Here is a 27,102-nt window from a genome sequence, read left to right as displayed (position 1 = left end):
GGTCCCGGGGCCAGGTGAGCCCCAGCGCGCCTGCGCCGCGCCGCCAGGTCAGTCGCGGCCTCCATCCGGGTACTCGGCGGCCCGGCCGGGCGGGGGGGGTTTCATTGTGCGTGCAGCTGCCGCGCTCAGTCGCTCTAAAATGGCCGCCGCCGCCTCGTCTCCCGCTGCTGCGGGGGCTCCCGCGGCACCGGCCGCGCCGGCGGCGGTAGCGCCGACCCCCACTGAAAGCAAGAAGATCACCGACCTGCGGGTGATCGACCTCAAGTCGGAACTGAAGCGGCGCAACCTGGACATCACCGGGGTGAAGACCGTGCTCATCTCCCGGCTCAAGCAGGTGAGAGGCCGGCACAGGCCGCGGGGGCTGGCCCTGCCCGACCCGACCCGGCCCGGCCCGCCGAGGGGCTCGGCCCGCCGCTGCCGGCCGCCTGGCTCCGGGGGCGGGGCCCTCGCGGCCCCGCCGGCTGCCCCCGGTGTGAGGGGCGGGACCTGTCCCTGCGCCGCTGCCGGGCGAGGGGCTGCCGCGGCCCCGGCGCTGTGCGGCCCGGCCGGGCGGCGCGTCCCTCCCGGGCCCGGGGTGTCGGGCGGCGGGGCTGCCCCCGCGGCCTTGCGGCAGGGCCCGCCCGCCGCCCTGGGCGCTGGAGCTGGCCGGGCAGCCGCCGGGGTGAGTCCCGGGCCTGGCTGTCGCCGCGGGGTTTCCGTGCAGCCCAGCCTCCTGGTTCTGTGCCGCTCTGAATGTCATCGCGGGTGTCGTAGTGGCCTTCTAGTGTTGGGTTACCGAGGAGAAGTGTGCTGGTCCTTGATAAGGTGTGCTTTGGAAACGGCGCTGGCACGGCTCGGACTGCTGCCGCTGCCCCTGGCGTGCCCCCGCCTCCGGCGCGAAGTGTTAAGGCTTAACCCGAAGTGGTTGTGGAAAATGTTGTCGGGATTGGAAGACATAGTTGTTTGGCTCTCTGACTTCTGCCGAAGTCAAATTGCCTAGCTTTCCACGGAAATCCATTAAAAATTGTGGTTTTTGTCTCACTTAGGCTATTGAAGAGGAAGGAGGCGATCCAGATAATATTGAAATAACTGTTTCGGCTGACACACCCACCAAGAAACCAACCAAAGGCAAAGGTTAGGTTCTATTGATATACGTTACATTCTTAAGCAGTTCTTGTTGCATATATTGCTATAAAGGAGGAGCGTGGAACTGTGGTCTGTAGTTTGGATACAATTGTAACTTTGTTGTTTATGACTTCTGTCATGTAAGATGTCTTTTGCCTTGCTCAACTGCTTTCAGTCACTGTATATAGACAATGTATAGGGGTGCTGGATGTATATGGAAAATGGGAGGATGAAGAGATGTGCTGTGAGGGTAGTGGCTGTACTGCCTGGGATCCTGAAGCCTTGTGCTGCGTGTGCTGAGGCTCCGTAGGTGATTTGTGAGATTTTTGACGTATGCTGTGTAAACAGAGATCCTGAACATGGAGTATGGAGTGTTACAGGTGCAGAGCAGGTAGAGGAACTGCTGCGCAGCTCTGGTGCAGGGGGTGGGGATCTCTGTAGTGTCTGAGAGTGTCTGTGCAACAGCAAAGGGAGAACTAAGAGGTTGTTTAGCCAGGAGAAGGTGCTGGACCTAGGCTAGTGATGAGTGTACAATGATATGTGGTAGGGGGTCACTGTCTGAAGAGGACTGTGTTCTGTGGGTTTTTAGCATACTTTTAACTGAAGACAGGATTATAAATATGAATTTTCCTGAATGGGCTCTGAAGGCTTGCCGTGAAATGTCTAGTTAAGAGGTTTTAGTTTTTCTGTTCTGAAAAATAATTGTTTAAATTCTATACCAATCTGTTTGGCAGTGATTATTTGCTTTGTTTTCTTTTGCATAAGTATTTAAATATTGTTTTGTGAGGTTTGGGTTCTGGGGGATTTTTAGGGTTTTCTGTTGTTCTGGGAGCATCCATAATCAAGTAATACTGGGAAAGGAAATGTCTGTTTTATGCATAGCATTCTTGATTGAACATACATGTTAAGAACGTTCATATGTGTGCTATAGATACCTGTTTTGGAAACTATCAACGTTATACCATTGTCACTTGTCTTAGGCTGAGTTTTGTGTTGTAAGTGATTATTCATGCTTTTGTCTGGTGCTGTGAATAGGGAACTTAATAGTAAAATCTATCTGCTTAGGAAGTTTGAAGAACTTATCTGTGCTTTTGACAGACTAGAAGAGTGAAAGAGAATGAATTGTTTGACAATGGTTTGATTTTCCTCTGTGATATTACTTTATTCCCTACTCTGGAAAGGGAACTGATGCTTAAGAAAACTACATGGAAGCTAAGGAAACACTTCCAGAATTTTTCATGTAGAGCTCTAAATGGCTACTCCTTCTACTGTGATCAACACTTCTTTTACTGCAGCTTTTCATCCTCCTATTGTCCATACTAATATCATGACGTGCGTGATGTTCTCGAACTGGCTTCTTGTTTAGGTACACTGTTTCACTTCTGCAAAGGTAGTTTGCCTACTTGTGCTGCTGCCTGAGGCAGGTTTCAGTAGCTGTTCCACCTCTTCTGTGGAATTGAATCGTAACGTTACGTATGAATGTACGCTCCTGGTAAACGTCAAAGTAAGATATGACCTTCATGAAGTTCTTACCTGCTCACTTTGCAGGCTCAAGAGTTTTTCCTCATTACATCTTGGATTACAGAAGTCTTATGAGCAAATTTTGTGCCAAAAGTGTAAGAGGTTCATGTTGTATTAATCTTCAAGTGTGTAATAAGAAAAACTCACTAATTTATCTAGGGAAAATCTTTTTTGATCTTACTGGTTTACTTCTAACTGTAAGAAAGAATATATTCTTTCTTTTTAACTATTCCTTGTTATGTGTTAACTGCTGGTTCTAATGTTATCTCCCTCTCTCATGCTTTCTGCTGACAGATGTTACAAGTAACCAGAAAGCATCCCTCAAAACTTGGAAATCTAGCACTTCAAAAATCTGTTCCCTGGATTGTTACTAGGATACTTTCAAAGGCATGTGGGAGATGGGTGCCCATCAACTAAGTTCAATACAGCTGACTTTTTTTGTTTGTTTTAAAATTTACTATCTTGATCCTTCTTGTGCTTATACACTGTCTTCACTGAGCTGTGTTGCTCTTGTACTGATTTCACCAACATACTGCTCTAGGCCTCTTGCTAATGATTACTTCCTCCGCCCCCTGCCCCACAGCTTTGTAGTAATATTAATGGGTCTTTAAAATTTTACTGCTGTCCAGTGGTAAAATTAATGACGCTACTAGTCCTATAGTTTGTGGGTTTTTTTTCCCCAGAGCTATTATTGCTGTACAAAGGAGGGTAGGAAGATTAGATACTCATTTACAAAGAAAACAGAGCCTCAGAAAAGGCCAGAGAGTGGGAGTAATGGATAAACCTCCTCATTGCAGCCAGAGAGAGGTGAATGGGAGGGAGGAAGGAAGTTTCCCTTCCAAAAAAGCATGGAACTGTCAGGTGGCTGTTGGTTTTAGATCTGAATGTCTTTGTGGACAGTTTTACTGCAGTTCTTAAGGTCTGTGGAAGAAGTGAGATGTCTTAATTCCCTAGCACTGTCTGTTAGAAAAACTTGATCTGGAATATTGGTGCAGGCTGAATTAGAGGGAAATAGTGTCTGCGTGCGAGTGATATATTTGGTTTCCCTCTTGTTTTTTTTTTTTTCTTCAAACTTGACAAAAATGGAGAGGAATAGGAATGAAGCTAAGAATGGGACTTACCTTCATAGAACAGCATTTTTTGATGGCTTGATAAATTGATCTATCAACTGAGTATATACTGCGGTTTTTTACCGGACTGTGACAAGCTTTTGACGATGACACAAACCCAACTTGCTATGAGATAGGAAAGAAACATCTGTAAACCACTATGAGTAGAAGAATAAGGCCTTGACTAAGCTGGTTTGAATGTAGACCTTTCTGTCTTAAAATAAACAGCAGCTTGCTATTATCCCATACCAAGTTCTGCAGCGTAAGATCTTGTATGAAAAAGGAGTGATATTTAAAATAGGGCCTTTACTGACTTGCCCAAACGTGAGATAACATAGAGGGAGCCATGTGGCTCTTCATCAGGAAAGTTTATAATTGGGGGCTTTTGTGTCACTACTTAAAGAATGCTTGTGGAAGGATTCTGTAATCCAACAAGAAACCTTGATCAGCCCTGTATGCAAAGTTAGTCAAAATCTAACACTTTTTTCCAGAAGCTAATTTAATTAAATAGTTGAGGTAAAGAGGAGCTGCAGAACAGCTGATCAGAGGGGCTGTGCAGGTGAGATCAGTTGATTTTTGCCAATTGAAGTTTGAAAGCTTAAACATATAATAAATGCCAAGCGCTCCATCTTTAATTGCCTCAGCCGTGCCTCTCCACCCTGGCATTTAGTACCTACGGACAAATTTATCGCTTTGTAAAAGGATGACAGTTTTTGGAAAAAGCTGTTCTTTTCAAGCCTGAACATCCCTCTCCTTATTCTGGTATCCAGAGGAAGTTCCTTTACTGCTAGCATGAAATGCTTTGGGAATGTTCACATTCCTTTAAAGCAGCTGCAGTCGGAAATCTTGTGGCATTGTACTTGGTGTAACTTGTAATTGTACTTATGTAAATTGTACATTGTAACTTGGTGATTGGCAGTTACTTTTCTGCCAACTTTTGGAATTAGTGTGGGTGAAGAAGAGATTTTAGGCTAATCAATTTTAACCTGGGAGATGTAATGTGAGCAAAGATGCTTATTGCTGCTCTTCAAGGTTCTGAGGCTAGTTAAACACCTGTAACTTTGTGTCTGAAGTACCTCTCTAGTTTCCAATTAAATTTCCAATTTGATAATACTGTTTCTTAGGTCAAACACAGGCAACTAACAGCGGCTGGCTTAAACTATTGCCCAAATAATTTTGATGAATTTATCAAAACTGTTTAGTTACTTAAAAAAAACCTCCACAAAACCAAGCTGCACACTGCTTGCCTGCAAAAGGGGAGTGGAGTGGGGAAAGAATCTGTCATGATGTTATCTGTCCTTCAGGAATATTAAAATAACTATTTTAACAAACTGTCAGTTCGTTATTTCTTCTTCTCTCTGAGTTGTTAATATCCATTACTGTAGTTCTGGAATTTGATTTCTGAAACACTGTGCTGTGCAGCAAGCTTGTCTAGAGGGAGGTCGGTTTTCCTGCCCAGTGAATGATTGCTGGAGAAAGTTAGGGGTTCTCAACTGCTCTGAAAATAGGTGTCTTACAGCTGTGTTACATACATGTGTGATCTGTGGGTACGAGTACAAATGCCTGGATTTTAATCTTGAATTACCTGAGTCTTCATTTATTTCTAAATACAATTTTTTTCAGACTGAATTTTCTGAATGAATCTTCTTCCTGAGCTGGGTTCACCTGCCTTTTAGAAGTCTTTTTATTTTTAAGGCAGGCATGTAGCTGCTTTGTTGCTTCTTAGTGGCCAGTTCTGTTGGTCTGCTTTGCAGTTGCTGAATAAAACAGTAAAGACTGAAAAGTGACTTCTCCAAATGTTCTTGGAGGGGTGGGTGGTGCCGTTGCACACACTGCGGTTGCACAGCTAATTAAACCTCTTAATGTTGCAAGGCATGCCTGTCTTAATTGACTCACAAAGTAGGTTTCTTAATTTAATATTGTTTCTAGGTATCTGACAGGTGCTGTTCAGTTGCTCTTAATATCCCTGCAACTTTTTGAGTATTTCTGTCAAGATAAACCAGCTGTTGAGACCCTACTTTTCTCAAGTGTTTTATTCAAGATAGAGTACATTATAAGGAAATGAATACATTCCCCTCTTTTGAGGAAAGACATATGTAAATTATTTATAAAGAGAACATTCCTTTTAAACTAGACTTTCTCATTGCATGTTAATGAGTAGATAATGTGTAGAAAATAATGTTTCTCTGGAGGGAGGAAATTATTCAGCTAAAAATATGGGAACTCAGTGTGGATGATAGAAATTTAAGATACTGTAAGTTGTAATCAACATCTGAAAAATAACATGCAGGCTGAATTTTAGAAACACTTTGCACCAGTGGTTCCAATATTGGAAAGCTGTTTTTCGTAATTTAAGTTATATCATACCTTATTGAAGTGAGATATAGACAGTGTACAAGAAATGGTAGGTAAGGCTTCTGTGTGCCCTCGGATAGGAGGAAGTAATCTGGCTAAATGCTTCCTCATTAATTTCATTAAGGTGAGGGCAAGTGATATCTCTAATGAGATACACTAAAAAGTGTTATGAATGTTTAATCAAGTGGTTACAAACGATGGCAAATGTTATCAGCGAGTTGGTGATTCTCCAGAGAGCAGCTGACTCTTTGAAGTACATACTGCTCTTCGTAATTTATGGTTTTTACAAAGTATCCTGCAGACACTGTAGAAGACTTAAATATTCTTGTAACCCTGTGATAACATTTAGGAATACAGAAATGTAGCAGTATAATTTACTTTTGATAATATTGTGGCAAATGTTACTATTCAAATTGCAGCAGACCTCTTAACCAAATAACGCTGTAAAGAGTTTATTCCATTGTAAAGATTTTCTTTCCCCTTCCTCCTTTTTGCTTCCCATCCTGTGTTTTTGATGAAACTTTAGCATCGGGTACGACAGAACCCAGTTGGAAGTCTCAGCAGGCATACCAGCAGAAACGCAAACACTGATCCTTCCAAAATTTTATAACGAGTATGTCGCTGTACTTCTGCATGAGATGCGGATGTCTAGTTTGTTTAAGACTTGTCCAAAATAAAACTCTTCTCTAATTCTGTATATGCTTATGTAGCCTGAATATCACATGTAGAGGGCTATGGATAGGCAGAACAAGCTTATGCTACGCTAAGGCTTGTAAACGAGATGAAAGCTAAACCTGCATAATATCAAGTGAACGTTTTAAAGAGGTTAGAAATCATCTAGAAATATTCTAAGAAGAGTATTCATTCGCTGGGTAAATAGCCTGTTGCAATTTTACTGTGTGTAGCAATTGCCGTTACCAGAAAAGGGATTGAGCATGGCTTATAAAGGACTGCCATTATTCCAAAGTAAATTAATATTTATGTGGTTAGGCACCCAGATTTGTGGTGAGCGCTCATTATACCACTGACATTTTCAATAGCCACAGCATGGATAAACCTGTACAGAAATTTTATTATGGGTTGACAACTTGTGTGACTTGAGAGCTGTTGTGCCTGTTGTCTGAAGAAGGTCCAGCTGTTCTGACACTGATTGTTAATGTACTTTTAATCTGAATTATCTTCCTTGAAGTGATACTGGTCTTATATAAGTTCACAGAAATTGGTCCTGAAAGGTGTTTGTTGCAATCTGTTTTTAGTTCAGTGAAATTATGAGCCAAGTGTGCCTTTCAGAAGCCCATTGTGGACCAGCATCAGTGTGGATAAGTTTTGCATTTTTGTGGATGCTGGGTTTTTGGCAAGTTACTGTACCAACATCTGAAAACTATCTGTATCAAAACTTTGAAGTGCCACTTGTGAGCAGCGTGACTAACTGGACCAAAGTAACCCGAAACACAGAACTGAGAGGGGAAGCAAACTTTCTACCACTTTCAGGCTTGAAGCTGAAAAGCGAAGGTTGTTGTTCAGGTCTCCTTATGCCTTGGAATACTTCTGCAAAGAAAGGCTGACAGACTAAAGAAAAGCTAATGGAAACATGTATTCCTGTCTGACTTAATTTAGCAACAAATAAAAGATGCGGACAGTTTCATTACTGAAAGGTATAACTTCCTTTTGATGAGGACATGTCAATAGAAGTCTCTAGCTGCTGTTGCAGAATGATGGGACTAACCTCAGGTAGCTTTGATGTGGGTGGGGTTTTTTTTCCCCCCTCTCTATCCCCTATAAAGTCTAGGTTCTAGTTCACCTACTGGATTCCCTCAGGCAAAATGAGTGGATTTAAATAGCTTTTGTGATAATAGTATAGGCTAGATAGTTGCTAAATAGGTCTAGCATCTGCTCTGTGTTTGCCTGTGTCTGCGTGTGTTTAGTTGGATATGGGATGTGGGGGAAAAAACTCGGTCTCTTCAGGTTTTAACAAACTAAAGAATTGAAATGCGAGATGGGTAAAACAGAGAGCAGTTGAGTGTGTGTAGGAATCCTTGCTGTTTCTCACTGCTTTATATTTATATTGAAGAGATCTGTGGCTGTAGATTTTATCATGGAATACTAAAATAGTAATAAAAATTCGGGTTAGTCTTGCTTTCAGGTATCAGCTGTGATGCCTATCAAAACCTGTCCCTCCCAGCGTACGTGCACTCCTCCTCCCGAGGAAAGCTAGCTTCCCTAAGTACGCCTCTGCTGCTGGCTCTTTATGCCAAAATCTCACCAATCTATTGTATTACGCGTACAAACCAGGGAGGTTTTGTTTGGTTTTAAATGAAGTAAAATCAGCACCAAGGTCTTGTTTATGTATTTGGATCTAAAGACCTCATGTTTTGCAATCGTAGAAATAACTTCTGCCATTTGTCTTTTCCTGGAGACTGGCGTACATCTGACCTCAAATCAACAGTATGCTGTGTACAGGAGTACTGTCAGAGTGCCGTCTTCCAGGGAAATGAGTAAAACCAACTGGAATCTGAGTAAACCCCAAACAGTAGTCTCTCTTCTTGCCCTGTAGCTGAGCGGTTTCCAGCTTTGAAATGCAATTTAAGCACCGTATATGAAAAGGCTATGGAAATTGCTGACAAAAATTGACTATTCCGCATCGCAGAGGTGTCCATACTGTGTCAAACTTAGGCTGATGTTTTTCTTTTCTATTCCTTTTGAGTATCTATAGAATTGATTTAGCCATTCGTTAGAGGATGAAGGGATGAGGGAAGATGTGATGTCAAAAATAAAGCGTTAAGTGCTGATCATGACTGTCATCTCATTTGCATCTTGAATTGACACTGGGTTTCAGTAGCAGACAGTAGAGCCACTTCCTAACAGAACTGCTTTTGTACCTTGAGCTACTGAAAACCGTCGCACAGGCTAATCTTTGAGAGAATGAATCTGAGACAGAATGCTCTACAAAGGGTGGTTTGTGTGGAGATAGTTATGTCTAGTCTTCTAGGTCTTGCTTTTGCAGAAGATTAAGAAATTGCAGTGGGTTCCAAAGGGAACTGTGTGTAGTAGTCATCTCCACAGAGGCATCTTTATTAAAGTGTGCATGTGCTGGAAGAACAGAATTCTTCAAGGGAATTGAACTGCCCTTAGTACAGTAAAGAATATGTAGAAGACCTGAATGCTTCACGTGACTTAATTCTTCTGCTGATTGTTCCCTCTAGTGGTGAAGAGCCCTGAAAAAGGTGGCTTGAAGAGGCTGCAATTGCCATACTTGTGGATACTCAAACCCACAGTTAGATAAAACCCTGAGCAATCTGATCATACTTGGAACTTAGCTCTGCCTTTCAGCAGGAGGTTGGGTGGACTAGGTGGACCTTTAGAGGTCCCTTCTAACCTAAATAGCTCAGTGATGCTAATTATCCTATAAGGCCTTTCCAAAGTCTTAAGTCATAATGTCTCATTAACTCCAGTAATTCTAGAAATGTACAGTGTAATGTTCTCCTGAATTCCGTTGTCGCTCAAAGTAGAAGGATTACTATTAAAATCACTAGCTTGGATGTCACTGCTTGTTTATACAACAGCATTGATTGTTCATGCTCACTTAGCTGACGTTTTTTCTGCTCGCCTTACAAGTATCCAGTTTTGGGAGGGTTATATTGTAGCAAACAGTTCAGGTAATTTAGAACGTATAGAGAATAGTAAACTAAGGCCCAACACATAATCGGTATTGGAAGAAAGTCTGCTCTGTGTAACAGCTCTATTCATTAGCGTATTCTGTCATTTCAGGTAAAAAGCAGGAAGCTGATGAATTAACTGGTGATGCTTCAGTAGAAGATGATTCCTTTGTCAAGGTAATAAAAGTATGTAATTTTTTTCCCCTCAGCTTGTATTTAAGTTTAATGTTTGGCTTTACAAAAAAAATCTTCCATTCTCTTTGTGCTAATTTATGTGAAAATTTGGAGCATTGTTTTTGCTGTATTCAGAGCTGTGATGCCTAAGGGTGTGAAGATGTGGATTATTTTAAACGTGCTATGAATTTTTATTATGAATGTGATACAGTATTTTGCAGAAGCAGTGATTCTTGCAGTGAATTTTTCAGAATATAGCTAATACCCTTAGTTATGCCAGGTATTTTTTGTTCACACCAAAAGGAAAGTGAATCGGAGACTCAAGATGCAAGTGATCAAGATGGAAATGATGAAGTAAAGGATTTTAAAGAATCTGTTGAAGATGAGAACTTGAATTCTAAAGAACTGCCATCTACAGAAAAGAAAAGATACCACGACCTGGAGCCAGCAGAGACAACAGAGGATGCAGAAAAGGATTCCGAAAGTCAGGTACTTTGTTGTATTTTACATGGATTTTTATCAGCAAAATGAAAGGTTTTCTTAGTGTGTTTGTATTCCTAGGAAGTCAGAAGTAGTTTTTCAGCTTATCTCTAAAAAGTAATTTAGTAAATTTTTTTTTCTGTCTGTTTTCCTTGGCTTGTGTTTGAGTAGTCCTGAAGCAAATGTGGCATTGATAAAATTCTACCACAGTCCGGAGTTCCTAAGTGCTCCTTTTCCTTAGTACTGGTAGTGACATACATAATCTGAACACTGAGCTGAAAGATGCAAGTCATGAGAACTCATTGATGTTCACCTGTACACATTCAATAGTGTATCCACTTAACTGCTTTCTGAGTTAACAGAATGTCTTGACTCTCTGAGTGTTTAAGTGTCTTAGAAATAATTTGCTGAGCAAGTCCCTTTTACGTTCTTGTAGGAAAATGAAGGCCAAGACATAGAAGATTATACTTTTCCGACTGTCCATGTAAGTTCCAAATCAGCTCTAAGCTGATTTTCATCCCTGTTTAGTTGGAAAAGATCACTTTAGACTGGCTTTTTGTTCCAGCATGCATCTGAGTCAGATGATGTGATGATGTAATACAGTAAAGGTAAATGGTATAGGAGGTTTGGGCTTTTTTTTTTTTTAATATTATGCAGATAATTGTGATTGCCAAATAAGATTTGCTATTTAAATGCAAATTTCCGTCTACAATTTGGGAGTATTTAGTGTGTAGACTTAGCAAGCGGTATATTTCAAACTCTCTTAAAAACACTTCAGAGGGCTATGCTAAATGCTAACACAGTATATACAGCCTATACAGGAGTATAGAACTCCTGTTTTAATGTAGAAATTTGCCTTTGGACAATGTTTGTGGGGGGAGGGGGCTGATGGTTTGGGGGGGGGTTGTATTTTTGATATTGGTATAATACTAATATCTGTAACATATTTAAGTTCAGAAATTCATTCTGAGTTACATGGAATTGATTTCTGAAAGGGACATCTCATACAGCATGTCTTGCTCAGTGAAGCTGATGATAATTAAGTGAATACCTATTAAAATCACAGTTTCATTTGTAAGTACTTAGTGGAGGAAGTCTACCTAGTTTCTGGCTTCTGTCCTAAGCTTTTAAAGCTACTGATGGATTGCTTGCACATCATTGAAAGTAGTTATCAGCAGCGTGACAGCCATTCTGAAGGCTCTAGCAAGACATGGGACAGTTTAGAAATGTCCTGTTGAGTTAAGGGGCGGGGGAAGGGGGGAGAAAATATCTGCATGCTCAGATTGCAAACTGCAAGGTTTGCAGATAGATACCAGTGAGGCTTCATACCCATTTTCAGTCATTTGACAGGGGAGATGCGCAGGCTTGGCTTTTAGATCATCTTTTCTTTGGAAGCAGTTTTCAGTGCATTAGTTTGCCTTCATATGACAGAAATTCTGTGGAAAATACGAAATGTTCTACTTAAAGTTTTAAAGTCAGAGACATTTAGTCTTTACTTGCTTTTATTGCAGGACGGTGAAGACGAAGAAAATGAGAAAGGTATGTTTAAAGTTTAATAGAGTTCAGAGGTCTTTAGTCTGGTACAACAGGCAATTTTCTCTTGTAATATTCAGTCTCTTTACTAATACTAGGCTTGTCTCCAGTACTAAGTATCACTTGTTGCCTTATTAAGCTCAGCACCTGGAATCATCGCAGTCAGTGGGTTTATTTCACTCTTAAGAGTGGTTTTACTCTTAAGAGTCGATTATAGTACCTATCAGTTACTGTGGTGGATGTATAATGCAGTTGTAATACTATGATTCTTAATGAAAAAAACATAGTATTCAAGGACTGATTTTAATATACGGTAAGTCTTCATGCAAAAGCTTCCAACTTGCACTGCAGTAACTGATGTTTAATTGAGCGAAATGATACACCCATACACTGAACTCGAGCACCCAACAAATGTATGGACCATCATATACTTGGCTTACTGTCACTTAGAAATACCGGTTGTATGCAGGATGGTAAAACAAGTGTTTGGAAACCTGTGGAGTGGCTACCTTTTTTGTTTTTTTAAGCTGTGCTCATTAGTGAAACTATAGAGGGAATGTAATGCATTTGGGCAAACAGACTTCCTGGACAGAAGTCTTAAGGATTCTACATATTGTGGACTAGAAAGGACATGGAACACCCTCACTTTACACAAGATGGAATAAACACATTACTGAAGTTACAGGATAAAACTACAGACTCCGTGTTTACGAGGGACCCTATGGCTGAAGTGTCTTATCTGTGCAAACCCAAGAAATACGGTTGGAGATGCCTATGCGGGACTGAGATGGAAAAATCTGCCCAGTGGATGAAGACTGAAAACCGTTTGTCTACGAACTCTGGATTAAAGCTCATGCCTCTGTTCTGCAGCAGCCTTGTACAGCTAATTTGACTGGCAAACCACTGCTTGGAAAGGAAAAGCAAAAGAACACCAGCAAGGAAGACTGGCTGAAATTCTCCAAGACTGTAATTCTTTTGGATTTGGGAAGGTTAGAAGTCCTGGAACCAGGAAGATTCAAAGACGGATTAAATCAAAACTGTGAGCATCCAAAGCAACTACTTTCTTCTGGAACACTAAATCCTAAACTGGAAAATGGATACCTCTTATGAAGAACGGGTATCTCCAGGATGGAACCATATTCTCCCTCCTAATGTTTTGGTATTTGTCTCTAGAAAATGTGTTTTGCCATGAAGAATAAGTGATCCTGGGTAAAGGATTTATATTTGTGTTAATACACCTTGTGTTTTTTTCTAACCTTCCATCAGTGCTAATAACTGGCTTTGTATTTTCTAGGTCCTATTCTAGCTTATGCATATGAAATTGTTTAAACTTCTTGTTTTGCCATATTTATTCCTGTTAAATCCTCTTAGATAAAGCAGGTTCTGGTGATGGTACACAAGAAGTATCTAAACCTCTTCCTTCAGAAGAAAGCCTAGCTGAGGCTGATCACACGGCTCATGAAGAGATGGAAGCTAACACCTCTGTGAAAGAAGCTGAGGATGATAACATATCGGTTACAATCCAGGCTGAAGATGCCATCACTCTGGATTTTGATGGTGATGACCTCCTAGAAACAGGTAAAAATGTGAAAATTACAGATTCTGAAGCAAGTAAGCCAAAGGATGGGCAGGATACCATTTCACAGAGCCTGGAGAAGGAAAGCAAGGACTATGAGATGACTGAGAACCATAAAGATGGTAAGAAGGAAGACTGCGTGAAGGGTGATCCCGTCAAGAAGGAAGCCAGAGAAAGTTCAAAGAAAGCAGAATCTGGAGACAAAGAAAAGGATACTTTGAAGAAAGGTCCCTCGTCTACTGGGGCCTCTGGTCAAGCAAAGAGGTTTGTTTTTCTATGTCAGTTCTTTACGATACTGAGTACCAGCATTCAATAAGATCACTCTACATTAAGGGGGTAGCAGCAAGAATCTTATAATTAGTATCCTATGCTCCTGCCTATAGATTTTTTTGACCGCCATAAGTTACTTTTTAAAATTCAAGATCTTCGTATAGACACTATGTCCTACTGATTGCATTGTCGAATTGTCAGCATTTATTTATTTTTTTCAAATTGACGATTTTTTTAAATGTCCTTGTGATGATGGTAATGAACAGCTATCAGTTCTAAGAACACAAAATGAAGTCAAGTCCCCGTCCTGAAATCTGGAGAAGATTGCCATATATCCACTGAATAGAGTTGTCAGAAAATCTAGATCTTCAGGCATCTTGGGGAAAATCAGTTCAAGAATCCATAAGGGAATCATTTGTTCAAATATACAGTCCTAGCCCTTTTTTATTTTTTTGAAATGTTAACTTGTCTATTAGTATTAGTAGTATAAAATGCAACACTTATCAAATTCTGTATTTTCAATTTTCTTCTGATTTTTAATTTGCTTCTCTAGCTCTACTAAGGAATCTAAAGAAAGCAAGACAACATCAAAGGATGATAAAGGTAACTATTGCAAATTAGGGTAGTATTGTCTTGAACTAAATGCTTTCCTGTTTGAGAAATTGCTTGCCACGTACTAAAATGGCTTACGTAATTGAACTCATCCTTCTATAGTAAATTACGCTGGAGGTACAGTAGTCATTAGCTATATGTATGTGCTTGTGTGGTTGTTTTTTCTTTTTCTGCCAGATTCCTCGTAAGATCAAAAATACTTATTCTAAAGACTCAATGAAAATATGTTCTCCTATTTCAAAATACTTCTGGGAGCAAATTCCACTTAACATTTTCCAAGTCTTTATTTTGATGAGAAGGTGTAATTTTCAGATGAGCCTGCTGTAACTTACCTACAGTGGTTTGGGTTGACGTTATACACAGAACAAGTGGAAAATAATTGCAGCTATTTAAACATAATGCCAATGAAATTTGTTGTCTTGGTTTCAATTCTATCTCATTTTTAAATAAAGCGAACTCTCAACCAAGTATAACAGCTGAGGTGCCTGCTAGCAAAATTGCAGTTGTGGCTGTTGAGCGCGTTAAAGTTGGACCTATTTGTCTGCCTTGGAGTTTCTATTTTTTGCCGTAAAACCCTGTATTCTGATTACAAATTCAGAGTGGAGCTCAAGATCACGTTAATGTCACCAGTTACATTGATGCTTCATAGTTTAAAAAATGCTTTTGTATAAGCTTGTGTGTCTCCTTATTTCGCGTGCTAGCTCACTGCCAGAAACCTTTGTCGCAGAATCCCTTGCGTATTGCTAAGGGATGAACGGAACTTTACGTGATCAGTTAATTTCTGAGGAGAAAGTTTTGTGGCAGGCATAATCCAGTCTTCTCTAGATGCATGTCTTTTCATGATAGTTACGTGCTTACAATGAAATCAGATGAAGGCACAGCAAATCTGCTTTCATGTAGCTTATGTAATAGTAGTAGTAACTATCATGATGTTGTCTTTAAAGTACATAGCCAAAGCCAGTATAGTGCCTCTTTAATGATACCTAATGATATTTGAAGTGTATCACGGTTCATCAAGTGATATATCACATACCCTGATAATCCTAGCTATCACTTGATGTAATCCTAGTTTGATGATAACTGAGATGTATTGTATTTGACTCTTCAGTGCATCAAGATGAACCAAGAAGGAAAACTACTTTTTTTCCTCAAGGTGGTTAAATTACCTTTTAAAACTCTGCGTACCACCGGATTTGCCAACTGTTGAGCTGGAGATCCAGATCTGGTCTTGCCTGTATGACTGGCTACATCTTAACATACTCAAAAGCAGTTCATACATTTAGCAGCAAACAACAGCAAGCTGAACTAAATAATATAAGGCTAAAAGATGTTGGGAATAAGATTACGTGAATCTCTTTGAGTTTTTAGTTCTGTGTTGTTGCAGAAACAGCTCGTATATGGAGGTGGGGGTTATGCCAGGCACATAATGTTTTTCTGGCTTTTCTTTGGTATTTTTGGTAGTATGTGGAAAATTACTTTGGTGGGCTGCATCCAGTTCTATATCCAGCAGTATTTTTAAAAAGCTGCTCTGGGTGGAGAGTAGATACTTCAAGAAGCTGTATAGATAGACCACATTGCTCTGGAGGCGAGGATTAACCAAGTCTCCTCTATCTACCTTTCTGCCATCTCATTGGTAATGCGGGCAGTGTAAAGACGTACTGATGAGGAACAACTGTTGGGTGCTAGAAAAGACTTTCTCAAATGGAAGTTATCGATAAGACCCAGAATTTGGAGCTAAATGTATATATCAAAATGAGAGGTAAAGCATGCCTTGTAACAAAGAACTGTATTTTCTTTCTAGCTCTGTCCTTTGGGTATGAGTTAGCCAAGCTGTTGGTCTCAGTACATGGGTAAATGAATGAAATCTTATGGCATATGTATTTTTTACATAGAAGTCTTTTCAAGAAAGGTAACCAGATAAAGAGTTACTTAAAGGTAACGGGAGAAGTTTATCTTCTCAGCAACAGTTCAATTCAATGTTCATGGTACCTTTGACTCCTTAATTTTTTGGCTGTTTTGTAAAACTTGTTTCAGGAAGTGCAAGCAGTGTTAGTGGTAGCAGTGGAAGTTCAACTAGAAACCTGTGGGTTAGCGGACTGTCTTCCAACACAAAAGCTGCTGACTTGAAAAATCTCTTCGGCAAATACGGAAAGGTATTTCATGGGGTGTGGTGCCATGTGTGCTGTGTGTGTGTCTCTTCCCCTCCTCTACTCAGTTACAGAAATTGAGGAATAAATAAATAAAATAAATAAAAGTTTGAGATGACATGTCTAACCAATGTAATCTAAAAAACCCAATACTTTTTTCAGCGTCTTGAAGTGAGAGTGTGTGCTTACAGGGAAGAACCATATGTTAATTTTATAGAAATCTTTTTCCTGTTGAGGTGAAATAGATGCAAAAGAAATCTCACAAATATGATTGGTCAAGGCTGGCTTTAAAATTTTTTTAAAAAAATTAAGTAGTGATGGCTGTGTTCTTTTGCATTAACTGTATTTAATCATGAATGTAAGATAATACACTAACCAGTAAAATTATAACAAACAGTCTTAATGGAACCTGCTGCTTTGGGAAGACTGTTTTTAAAATGTCTTCTGAGGGCCTGTGAGTGGGAAAACCAGGTAAAAACACGTGACAGTTAATGCCTGTTCTTTTAGGGACTTCTAATAACTTAATGAATATTTTTACAGGCTGCTTAAACTAAGTCTGTTTTCCTGAATTTTGATTTAATTTAACATACGAATTCCATCCAACAGTGCAGAATCCATACAAGCTAAGCAGGCTTCTGAAAACAGCTTTTCTGTTTTCTCAAAGGGGTTGCTGCTAACTATGTAAAATTGTAGTGTTTGTATAAGTGTGCAATTATGACATTATTGCATCTTGGGAACGAGTTACCACCTTAGCACTGTGAATATCAAGTATGGGTTCTGATTATTGGATCTCTGAGTTTTCTAAATAATTTAGTAGATGATTTAATGCCTTCACGAATGTTCCTGAGTGTGTATTTTGTTAAAACTTCCAATTCTTTGCCTGCTCTCATTGTAAACGTGCTTGGTACCTGCATTTACTTAGCTTCCCAGTTTTTAAATTAATTGGAAAATATTTATTTCCTAAATGGGTGTACCGTTACAGGCTGCTAGAAAGATAAAATTGTTGCATTAGAGCCTGACTACACCAAGGAGACTGGCTGCACTAGTTACAGAAATTCTAGCAATGAGCAGGAACACAAAGCTTAATGCTTTCTCAAGAAGCAGGTGTCAGAGCTGGTTACTAAAATTGCTTAATTGACACATTTGCTAGATGCCTTTGAAGAATTGGCTCCTTTTTTAAGTTACTATGTAATACCGCTTATACCTTCCTGCCAGTAATAGGCAGCTGCTGACTTTCTTGTGGGGGTTCATCTGTCAGGGATGAACTGTCAAATCCAGATTAGTGGTGTTTCTGTCACAACTGGCCATTTAGATGATGTGCCTGAGGTTGTGACTGTTAAAAACAGGACATCAACATTAATATGCCGTGATGTGAAAGTTGGGATAAAGTGCTCAAAGCTGCAGCTTCCCGTGGAATTATATGCTCTTAAAAACTTGGGAGTCTCAAGTCTTTCTAGTGGGGTGGGAGGGTTTGTTTGGTTTGTTTTTTATATATTAGGGTAAAAATATTATTGGAATACCATCGCTTCCTTACTACGTGTGTCTCTCAAAATGTAAATTTTACCTGTTTATGTAGGTACTTGGTGCTAAGGTGGTCACAAACGCACGAAGCCCAGGGGCAAAATGTTATGGCATAGTAACAATGTCTTCTAGTACAGAAGTGGCTAGATGTATAGCACACCTTCATCGAACAGAGCTGCACGGACAACAAATTTCTGTTGAGAAAGTAGGTTTAATAAGATGAAAACTTTTCCCCAAATAGCCCATTTTAGGCAAGAATCTGTATTAACCTATTCCCTTTTGGAAAAAAAATCCAGGTGAAAGGCGATCCCTCCAAAAAGGAGTTGAAGAAGGAAAGTGATGAGAAATCTGGTTCGGGTAGAAGCATGGGAGATAAGAAGACAACATCAAGTGATAAAGCCAGCAAGTAAGAAAATTCACATGTCTTATGAAGTTGTGAAAAACCTTTACGCTGGATTTTCGTCTTTACATTTGTGGTTTCTTTCCTAACAAGAACTCCGTCAACCAAAAAAGAAGAAAAGAAATCTGAGAAATCTGAAAAAAAAGAAAGTAAAGAAGGCAAGAAAACAGAAGGTAAAGATGAGAAGAGTGATAATGGAGCGAGTGGCCCCAATCAAGAATCCACTAAAAAAACTGAAGAAAAGAAAAGAATAAGTATGCAATATAGCCATGTTTCGTCCTGTTGAATATGTGTGTCTGACTTGTTTTGGGGGCGTGTTCTTGCTCTTACTGGAAACCAGAGAATTAAACACCTGGTTTTTTTAGACTCCAGTAACATGTGTTGCTTTAGAGCTGATGTAAAAGCTTCCATATTTTATATTACTACTTAATTACAGACATGATGGTATGCTTCTCCTACCAGTAACTGTTCAGTTTAGTAGAAATTTCACTAAGGAAAATCTGTACTAGGCAAATAGGGATGCGTGTGTGTAAACCTTTTTTCTTTTTCTTTTCTTTTTTTTTCTTTTTTTTTTTTTTCTCCCCCCCCCCCTTCCCTAGGTGGTAAAAGCCCAGGTCAAGTTGTAGTTTTAGACCAAACAAAAGGAGACCAAGGCCACACTAGGACAGTTAGAAGGGGAAGGTTTGATAAAGTAAGTATCTATAGACCTGATGCAATCCTTATCTGATTTGCTAATACCTTACAGTTGATATTTTCACTGAACAGTCAATAAACTGTCACAAACTGTTAAGCTTAGATAGAAGCTTTGTGTGCTTTGGGATAGCTAAGCAGTTAATGATACTTGAACACAGCATCCAGAAATCTCCCTAAATGAATGAGACTTCTGAAATAACCATTGTAATCTCTATCTATAGCCACAGATATTGAGGAACAAAGAGCGTATTATTCAAGATAAAGTGAAATTCAGGGAATACAGGGGTAGAAAGGATATCTTGCCTTTTGAAAAGATGAAGGAACAGAGATTGCGAGAACACATGGTTCGATTGGAAAGAATACGACGAGCTGTTGAACTCCGAAGGTAGTAATTCAACTTTTTGCTAAAGGCTATTTTATACATTAATTGATCAGATACTATATTTAGAAATCTAATCAGAATGCATTCTGTCAAGCCTTTTACTCAGATGTTAAAGTCTGGGACTCTACCTACCTAACAGTATCTTTATATAAATTAACAGACTCCAAATTTTTTTAATCTTCTAGTAGCTCTATATGTACACACATAGCTTAGTGTTTGTTGGGGATGGGGGGGAGGCTTGTCTCGTAAGTGTTACTGCATGTCAGGTTTCTTCTTGAAAAGATGAGAAGTTGACTAGGACATGTGGCCAGAAATAGCGTTTGGGGTTGGTTGGCTGTTTTTAAACAGAACTTTTGTATATCTGAGTGACAAACCAAGCATAATACAATCTTGTCCCTTTAAATAAAAGGACTAAATGGCTACACTGTTCTATTCTGCTCTTTTCTTATGGCCAAAAGTTTGTAAAGGATAGTTAAATGGCTTCTGTTGTTGGCTGGATTTCCGCAAACAAAGGAATTCCCAGCAAGCATAAAGCTTAAAGGAGAAAGTGCCTTTCCGCCTTCCTGTAAACTACTATAGGAGGTGGGAAAAAGAAAGCAAAATGAAGCTGTTGACAAGTATGCTTAACCTGTGCAAATCCAGAGTGGGTATGTTGTTCTGTCTTATTTTTGGACAGAAAACAATAAGTGCATTGAAGAGGGTGAGCTAAAATAGCATTTATTTTTAAGATCCAAGTCATATTCTTAGCTAAGCTGTTATTATTGTCTGTCAGACTGACAACATAGAAATATGAATCCAGCATAAAATACATCAAGAATGATGATTCTTGATATAACTTTTCCTAGTATCTGCTGTCTGCTTAAATGGTTCTGTAGAATATGCTAGTTTGGCTACATGGGGCTAAAGGAGCAGACTTCTGATACCAGGACTTCTGTCCAGAGCTTACTCTCAAATAGTTTATTTCATATCTATGCCAAAGGTGATGTTAGTTTTAGATGCGAAAAAATTTCAGATGAGTTTCTGCTACCTTTTTTTCTTTTTCTTTAGGCGAAGAGAAATTGCTGAGAGGGAACGTCGTGAGAGAGAACGCATAAGAATAATGCATGAACGAGAAGAATGCTTGCAGAGAGAAAGGGAACGATTAGAAATTGAAAGGCAAAAACTGGAGAGGGAAAGGATGGAACGGGAGCGTTTGGAAAGAGAACGTGTTCGTATTGAACAGGTGTGTATGTCTTTAGTTTGACTGTAGTGCAGTATCATTTGGGAGTATTACAGAGTTCACACTTGTGAATTTTTCTCTTCCCCCTTCCACCCAGCCCACAAAAGAACCAGCCAAACGTTACATAATTCACAGCCTACAACAGCAGTAACCTTTAGCTCTTTGCTTGACTTTGACTTGTCTTTTGATGGCAGGCTCTTGCTGCTGGTTTATGCGGTGGCTATGTATGTCCGCCTCTAACACTGAAGTACAGCAGATCATATTGCCTAGGCTAGTCTTCCATAATTTTTCTGGATTTTTCTGAGAGAATGTCACTGCAAAACCTAATAAGATGTGTTTCTGGGCAACAAATACAGCAGCAATACAAGAAATTACCTGGAGATGCTTCTGTCTGATGTCCAATAGCTTCTCCAGATCTCGTCTGCTTTGTTAGAGAAGTATTCCTTACGGTCTTTAGTTTTAGATGCTCTCGAAGGATTAACTATAGCCGATGGCCTTTAATAGAAAACTATCGAGTATTAATTCCCTATACTTGCTAATTGTTCTGTAGGTATCTCTAATAAAGGGCTGGTTGGTTTGTTGTGCTTATTCACCCTTCCCTTTCACGGTAGGAACGTCGAAAAGAAGCAGAGCGTATTGCTCGCGAAAGGGAGGAGCTCCGTCGACAGCAGCAGCAACTTCGTTATGAACAGGAAAAGAGGAATTCTTTGAAACGTCCACGTGATGTAGATCACAGGTAAACTAATTCTCAAACCCTTGTTTTACAGTGCTGAGTGAAAGGCAACAGCTACCAGCCTTGTGTCAGACTTGAAAACGCATTTGTACCTGAAGCAAGTCTGCACAGAACTGGATTTCTGGTATTTGTTTGGTTTTGACAGCAGTTTATACCCAGCATGAAACATACCTTATCTGTAGAAGGAAAGTTTTGAAATAAGAGAAGCATCCCATGAATTAATTCTTAGTGTACAAAAAGAGCATAATGCAGTTCAGTGCACTTGCTGAGGAAATACTGTTCTTCTGCCTTAGTGGCTGAAATTTCTTGCTTCTAATTCGTGAAGAATTCACTTTTCTGGTAAATGGATGGTTCAGGACCTCAGTGTGATGGCTTTATCAAAGCTGATGACGTGTATGATTCGCTGCTTGAGCCACACGAATTCAGCTGGCTTCCGTCTTTATTTGTTTATACGAAGAGAACAGAGACCTCAGCCCTAAAATCGATATATCAGTGGTACAGCAGGAGGTAAATACAAGTCGTCATGGTAGATACAGTAGCAGAACACGGACATTTCTTCACCAGGGGGATAAGGACAGCTTCATTTTTCAAGGCTGCTGCTGATAGACTTCAGTATCTCACATTCTTACCGTAGAGACTGTAGCTGAATGCTTCAAATAAGCAAGGCTGCGATGTTCCCTATGTTATTCTTTGCTGAGAAGGCTATTCTGATGTGTGGGTGTTTTGTGGTGGGGGTTTGTTTGTTTGTTTTTTCTAGAGGGCAATTTTTTTTTCCTAGGTTATTTTCAAGGCAAAATTTTGCTACAGTGATGTGTGTGTTGGGGTTTTGTTTTGTTGAGTGGTTTTTTTTTTTAAACTGCCCAACATTGTATACTGTTGCTTAGATTTTATTATATATTTTGTGGATATTTTCTCGCTTTAATTTGCACTTCAAAAAGAGGGATGTTTCAGGTTTTCTTTCTTAAATGACTCCCACTGCTGTTTAAGAGTCTACCTTGTGTTAGTGGCTTTCCAAATGAGCATCTTAAAAACGGATTACTGACTCTTAACAGTTTTGTGCTTATTAGGGCTTGATTTGGATACATGTAACTGATGAAGGTTCTTTTTTTTTTTTTTTTTTTCTTTAAAGGAGAGATGATCCTTACTGGAATGAAAATAAAAAGATGGCTCTTGATACAGATGCACGTTTTGGTCATGGTTCAGATTATAGTCGCCAGCAGAACAGGTTTAACGATTTTGATCACAGAGAACGGGGACGATATCCAGAAGGTTCTTCTGTTCCATCATCATCTTTTGATAGGTGAGTTTAGATAATGGGGCAGGTATTTGCCTGCCAGCATCTCAGTGTATTTTGCTCTTAACTGTTCAAAGTTGAAAATGGTGCTAAAGGCTTTATACAGTTCTGCTGCAATACACTCCAGGCCTCAAGTCCTGGAACTTCTTGTGTCTTCAGGACTGGCTGTTTGTATCGTGGAATCTGGTCTGCTTTTCTCTGAGGACTTTAAACGAACAGCCTGATGGTCTTTTTTGAGTGACATTTTGAAAGATTTTTTGCAATTTATTCCTCTTTTCGCATCTAGTCATAAGTAGGTTCCAACGGATTACATCTGTCCTACTTGTAACTTACCTCCTTAAGGGGCAAGGCTAGAAGCGACTGGTTTAATGAGACTCAAGAGCATTACTTGCACAATTCATTCATCAGAATCCATGCAGCTGTGCAGTAGATGCTGGTTCCAGATCCAACTTCATGTTTCCATGCAACATCTCCAATAACCAGTTATAAAGTAGAAGTCCAGAAGCTACAGATATGTGGTCTTCTACTGTTACGCTGCAATGAACTAGAATTGTATTTTCTAGCTGACTCAGGAAATCAAGCATTTCCTCTGCGTCATACTAGGCAAAAAGGAGGCTCTACAATTGCTTAAATTATACTGACCAAAATGTGAACAGATAAAAGCATAAAGAAATGTTAAACAGGCTGTAAGAACTTGATCTCAAAATGGCAGTTGTAGAAATCAATGTAATTTGGGGTGGGAAGGATCTTTGAGAGACGTACCACCTATATAGTAATAAACATTAATATAAAGGTGAATAATATTTTTGGATACTCACGCATGTGCTTAGATGTGCAGGGAAATGGGAAAATGGGAGACAAGCAAATGACTTTTTTGTACTTTACCAACTTAGGCGAGAACGTTTTGTAAATCAAGGTGAAGCAAAAAAGACTCGCCCGACAGCACGAAGAGAAGAGCCAGGCTTTGAGAGATATCCTAAGAACTTCAGTGAGTCCAGGAGAAACGAACCACCGCAGCCAAGAAGTGAACTGCGAGATACAGACAGACGAGAGGTGCGAGGAGACAGAGACGAAAGAAGAACAGTGATAATTCATGACAGACCTGAAATACCACACGGTCGACATCCAAGAGAGACTGGTTCAAATCCACCTAGGCAAACAAATTGGAAGAGTGAGGGAAGCATAAGCACAGACAAACGGGATGGCAGGTAAATTTGCTGGCTAACGAGCAAACTAGCGAGGGTACCGGTTCTTGTAGAATCAGCCATAGTAGCTGTTCCTCAAGAACTGATGTGTAAAGGGGAACAGACCCCTGCCTCCTAAAGAATGGCAAAGTCACTTTCCAAAAGCATGAGAAAAAAACCTGTGTGTAGGGTTCACATGTTACCTCATCTGTAAATGTGGCGCCGCCTCCCAGCCGTCTATTCTTAACCATGTGTAGCAACACGTAGTAGTAAGGAGGCTTTTGTGCAAGAATGTAGATGTAAACAAGTAACACATGAGCTGTAATTATTTAGAGTGCCACGTAGATCTAAAAGAATGTTTTTACAAAGCTAACGGCAAGTTGCTAGCAACCTGCAAAACAAAAAGAAAACTTTGCAGTCTGCATGTGCTGTGATTTGGTACCAATTCTATTACACTGAAACCAAAATTTTGATAAAAGCAATTTTTACAGAGGCGAGAGGCCAGATCGATCGGGAAGAGAAGTGTCTGGACACGTGAGAGGGGCACCTCCTGGTAGCCGGAGCAGTGCTTCTGGGTATGGAAGCAGGGAAGGAGAACGAGGCGTGATGGGAGAAAGAGGTGGAGGACAAGTGAGTCATCCTCTTGTGTTTGTGTGCATGAGTGAGAGACTGGAAAATTTAAAAATCACACTGGAAAAATGACTGTATAGTATCACACGAATCATTAGCAAGCCTTCTGGCTATTTTCAAGTTAGTTTTCTTTATTTTAAAGGTTCTTTTTTGTCGGGTTTTTTAATAAGCCACAAAATTCCGGAAAGCATACCCGATTCTTTTTATGTCTGGTATCTTTCACGTAGATAAGAACAATACCTGAATGAATTACTGATCAGGCTTTTGAGAATTTCTTGTTACCCTGTGTTTTCAGGATCTTAACTGCCTGCTACTTACCGTGCAATTTGTTGTTGTAATATGTAACATGCTACTGAGAAAAACCTTCCCTAAGAATTTTTAAAGTCCACAGACTGAATTGCTCCATGCTACTAGATCCTGAAGCGTTTTGTTTTTTAAAAAAAGAGTGTTTGTTTCTCTGTAGCTCGATAGTACATGCTTGTCGGTGATTATATGAGAGCAGGAGGGAACTGGGAGTGAAGTGTGAGTTCATGTAACTTTGTTCCCTGCGTACCCACACAGTCATTACTGCAAATCAGTTATCTAGAGTTAACAGGGCTCTCGTAAGCATGGCTTATGCTGCCAGTGGACAGAAGTCTTAAAAGATGCCTGACTTTTGTGTGTTACATATATAAGGTGTAAGCTTCACTTTCTTGAAGAGCTCGTTTCCTGTTGATAAAATATCCCTTTTCGTTCTGAAAACGATTCGCGCTTTCCTACAGCACTATAACGAGGACAGACACGTTGTTGAACGCCACAGTCGTGAAACTGGACCAAGAAAAGAATGGCATGGACCTAGTTCTCAAGGAAGCGGGTATCATGACACGAGGAGAATGGGAGATGGCCGTGGAGGAGGGGGCATGATGTCTCCACACACAAGGTACAAAACCTACTCCTTCCTCTCGGTTCCCTACTGAGCTCTCCACGCTGCGGTTAGGCGTAGGCAGTGTCCTGGGCTCAGTGCGAGCAGCGGTGCTTCCTGGGGAGGGGTTGCTGCTGCACGACATCCCAACCCACCTTCCTGTGCCCGCACAGCAGTCGCGTTGCTGGTGGCAGCATTGCCGAGCCGCACCGAAGCCAGCGACTTCTCGCAGCGTCTCCCTTCTTGCATGGTTTCAAGTCTCTTTTGAGAGTTTAACGGTTGAGGGGTACGAGACGTTACGTTCAATGTTCTTACCTGTGCACCCGGAGTTTAGATCCTGATTAACTTAACACTTTTTTAAAACCTTTGTTTCCAGTAACTCATCACCAATTAATAGAGTTGTACAGATCACAGGCAATTCCATGCAGAGGGGAAGTGGCTCAGGATTTAAGCCATTTAAAGGTGGACCTCCACGAAGATTCTAAGATCGACAGCCGCTTGGTTTCAAGATAACTTATTGAAATCTCTTGTAAACTTTCTCTGATTAAAAACAGGAAATCTTCTCTGGAAGTCCTGGTTAAATTTTTTTAATTTAACACGATTACTTTCCTCTCAATTTTGGAGGCATTTTAATAGTTACGTTGTAATTTTGGATAGTTTTTGTGTATCTTTGATAAGCATTTTCCCTGAGGCACTAGAGCTGCATAAAAACAAATTGGAACCAAAATATTTGTTAATCCTGTATAAAATAGTTCGCAGCTGTGTGCTAGTAGTTTGATTTACCAACATTAGCTCTGTGGTGTCATGCTTTAAAAGTTAGCTACTTCTCACAACATACACAACTATAACCTCCATTTTGAAGGTTGTCGAGGCTATTATCTCTGCTTTCTAATTTGTAGAGAAATAAGATTGTTCTTTCATTACCAGGTATTATGTAACCTATTTTTGCAGAAGGTACTGTTACATTGAGTGCATTTCTGTGTATTCTTGCAAATGTATTCTTTTGAAATAAACCTTCATATTCTGTATAGCTTCTAGTAAGTCTTTGAAAGAGTCTGTGGGGAAGGAAGACAGAATTAAACAGACCCGTTGGCACGGCAAACCAAAGCGCAGGTGCCGTCAGCTTCCAACTAAAGCTGCTTTGTCTCCTTCACTATCGCTGAACTGGAAATCTAGAAGCACGCTGGATAGCACAAGAAAGATTAGTACCAAAAAAAGACAAGAACACGTATGGGAGGCCTGAAGAAATAATTGTAGCTTGTTCTCGATGCTCAGCAAAGCTCTGGCAGAACTTTGATACAGCTGTTTTTTTTAAACCAGCCGTCCCCTTCACACACCGATGTGATCTGGAGCAAAAGGGCTGCGTGTTTTTAACCCTTCTGTTCCGTTAAGCACTGCATGGCCCACGTTAAACCTCTCCTGAGCAGGCCCTGTCAGAAGGGGCAGCAAGGCAGGCCCAGGTCCATCTGTCCCCCCGTCAGCATTAAGTATCTAGTTATAATGCTGCTTTTCAGCAAGCAAAGAAAGAAAGAAAAAAAAAAAAAAAAAAAAAAAAAGCAAATCTCATTTACCAGATGGGACAGTTACAGAAATTATCAGAGGCCCTTG

General features: G+C 40.1%; 1 protein-coding gene across 9 annotated transcripts; it reads left to right on the top strand.

Moving 5' to 3' along the window:
- SLTM (SAFB like transcription modulator) lies at positions 1-26,522 on the top strand. 9 transcript variants are annotated; one of them, XM_040601932.1, is made up of 21 exons: positions 1-334; positions 1,026-1,113; positions 9,858-9,931; positions 10,223-10,408; positions 10,836-10,883; positions 11,911-11,938; positions 13,304-13,772; positions 14,332-14,381; positions 16,425-16,543; positions 18,114-18,263; positions 18,355-18,464; positions 18,552-18,712; positions 19,058-19,149; positions 19,373-19,536; positions 20,581-20,755; positions 21,364-21,488; positions 22,615-22,785; positions 23,673-23,987; positions 24,443-24,593; positions 25,355-25,512; positions 25,668-26,064. In XM_040601932.1, exons 1-21 carry the CDS (start codon positions 140-142, stop codon positions 25,768-25,770), a joined length of 3,132 nt encoding a protein of 1,043 aa, XP_040457866.1. In that variant the 5' UTR covers positions 1-139; the 3' UTR covers positions 25,771-26,064. The 9 variants fall into 9 exon arrangements, with proteins under 9 accessions (XP_040457866.1, XP_040457870.1, XP_040457872.1 ...); XM_040601936.1 differs by having other exon boundaries at positions 5-334; positions 13,358-13,772; positions 25,871-26,522; XM_040601938.1 differs by having other exon boundaries at positions 5-334; positions 18,552-18,631; positions 25,871-26,522.
- Positions 26,523-27,102: the final 580 nt, after the last annotated feature.

Source organism: Falco naumanni, chromosome 7, assembly GCF_017639655.2.
Source record: "Falco naumanni isolate bFalNau1 chromosome 7, bFalNau1.pat, whole genome shotgun sequence".
Taxonomy (NCBI): domain Eukaryota; kingdom Metazoa; phylum Chordata; class Aves; order Falconiformes; family Falconidae; genus Falco; species Falco naumanni.
Note: the sequence above shows the minus strand (reverse complement) of the source record. Positions and strands in the feature narration are given on the sequence as shown.

Excerpts from the sequence above, each read along its gene's own strand:
- SLTM (XM_040601931.1), top strand. The coding sequence starts at position 140 with ATGGCCGCCGCCGCCTCGTCTCCCGCTGCTGCGGGGGCTCCCGCGGCA. Across the intron at positions 19,537-20,580 it reads CGAGCTGTTGAACTCCGAAG|GCGAAGAGAAATTGCTGAGA; the intron begins GTAGTAATTCAA and ends CTTTTTCTTTAG. Across the intron at positions 21,489-22,614 it reads CCACGTGATGTAGATCACAG|GAGAGATGATCCTTACTGGA; the intron begins GTAAACTAATTC and ends TTTTCTTTAAAG.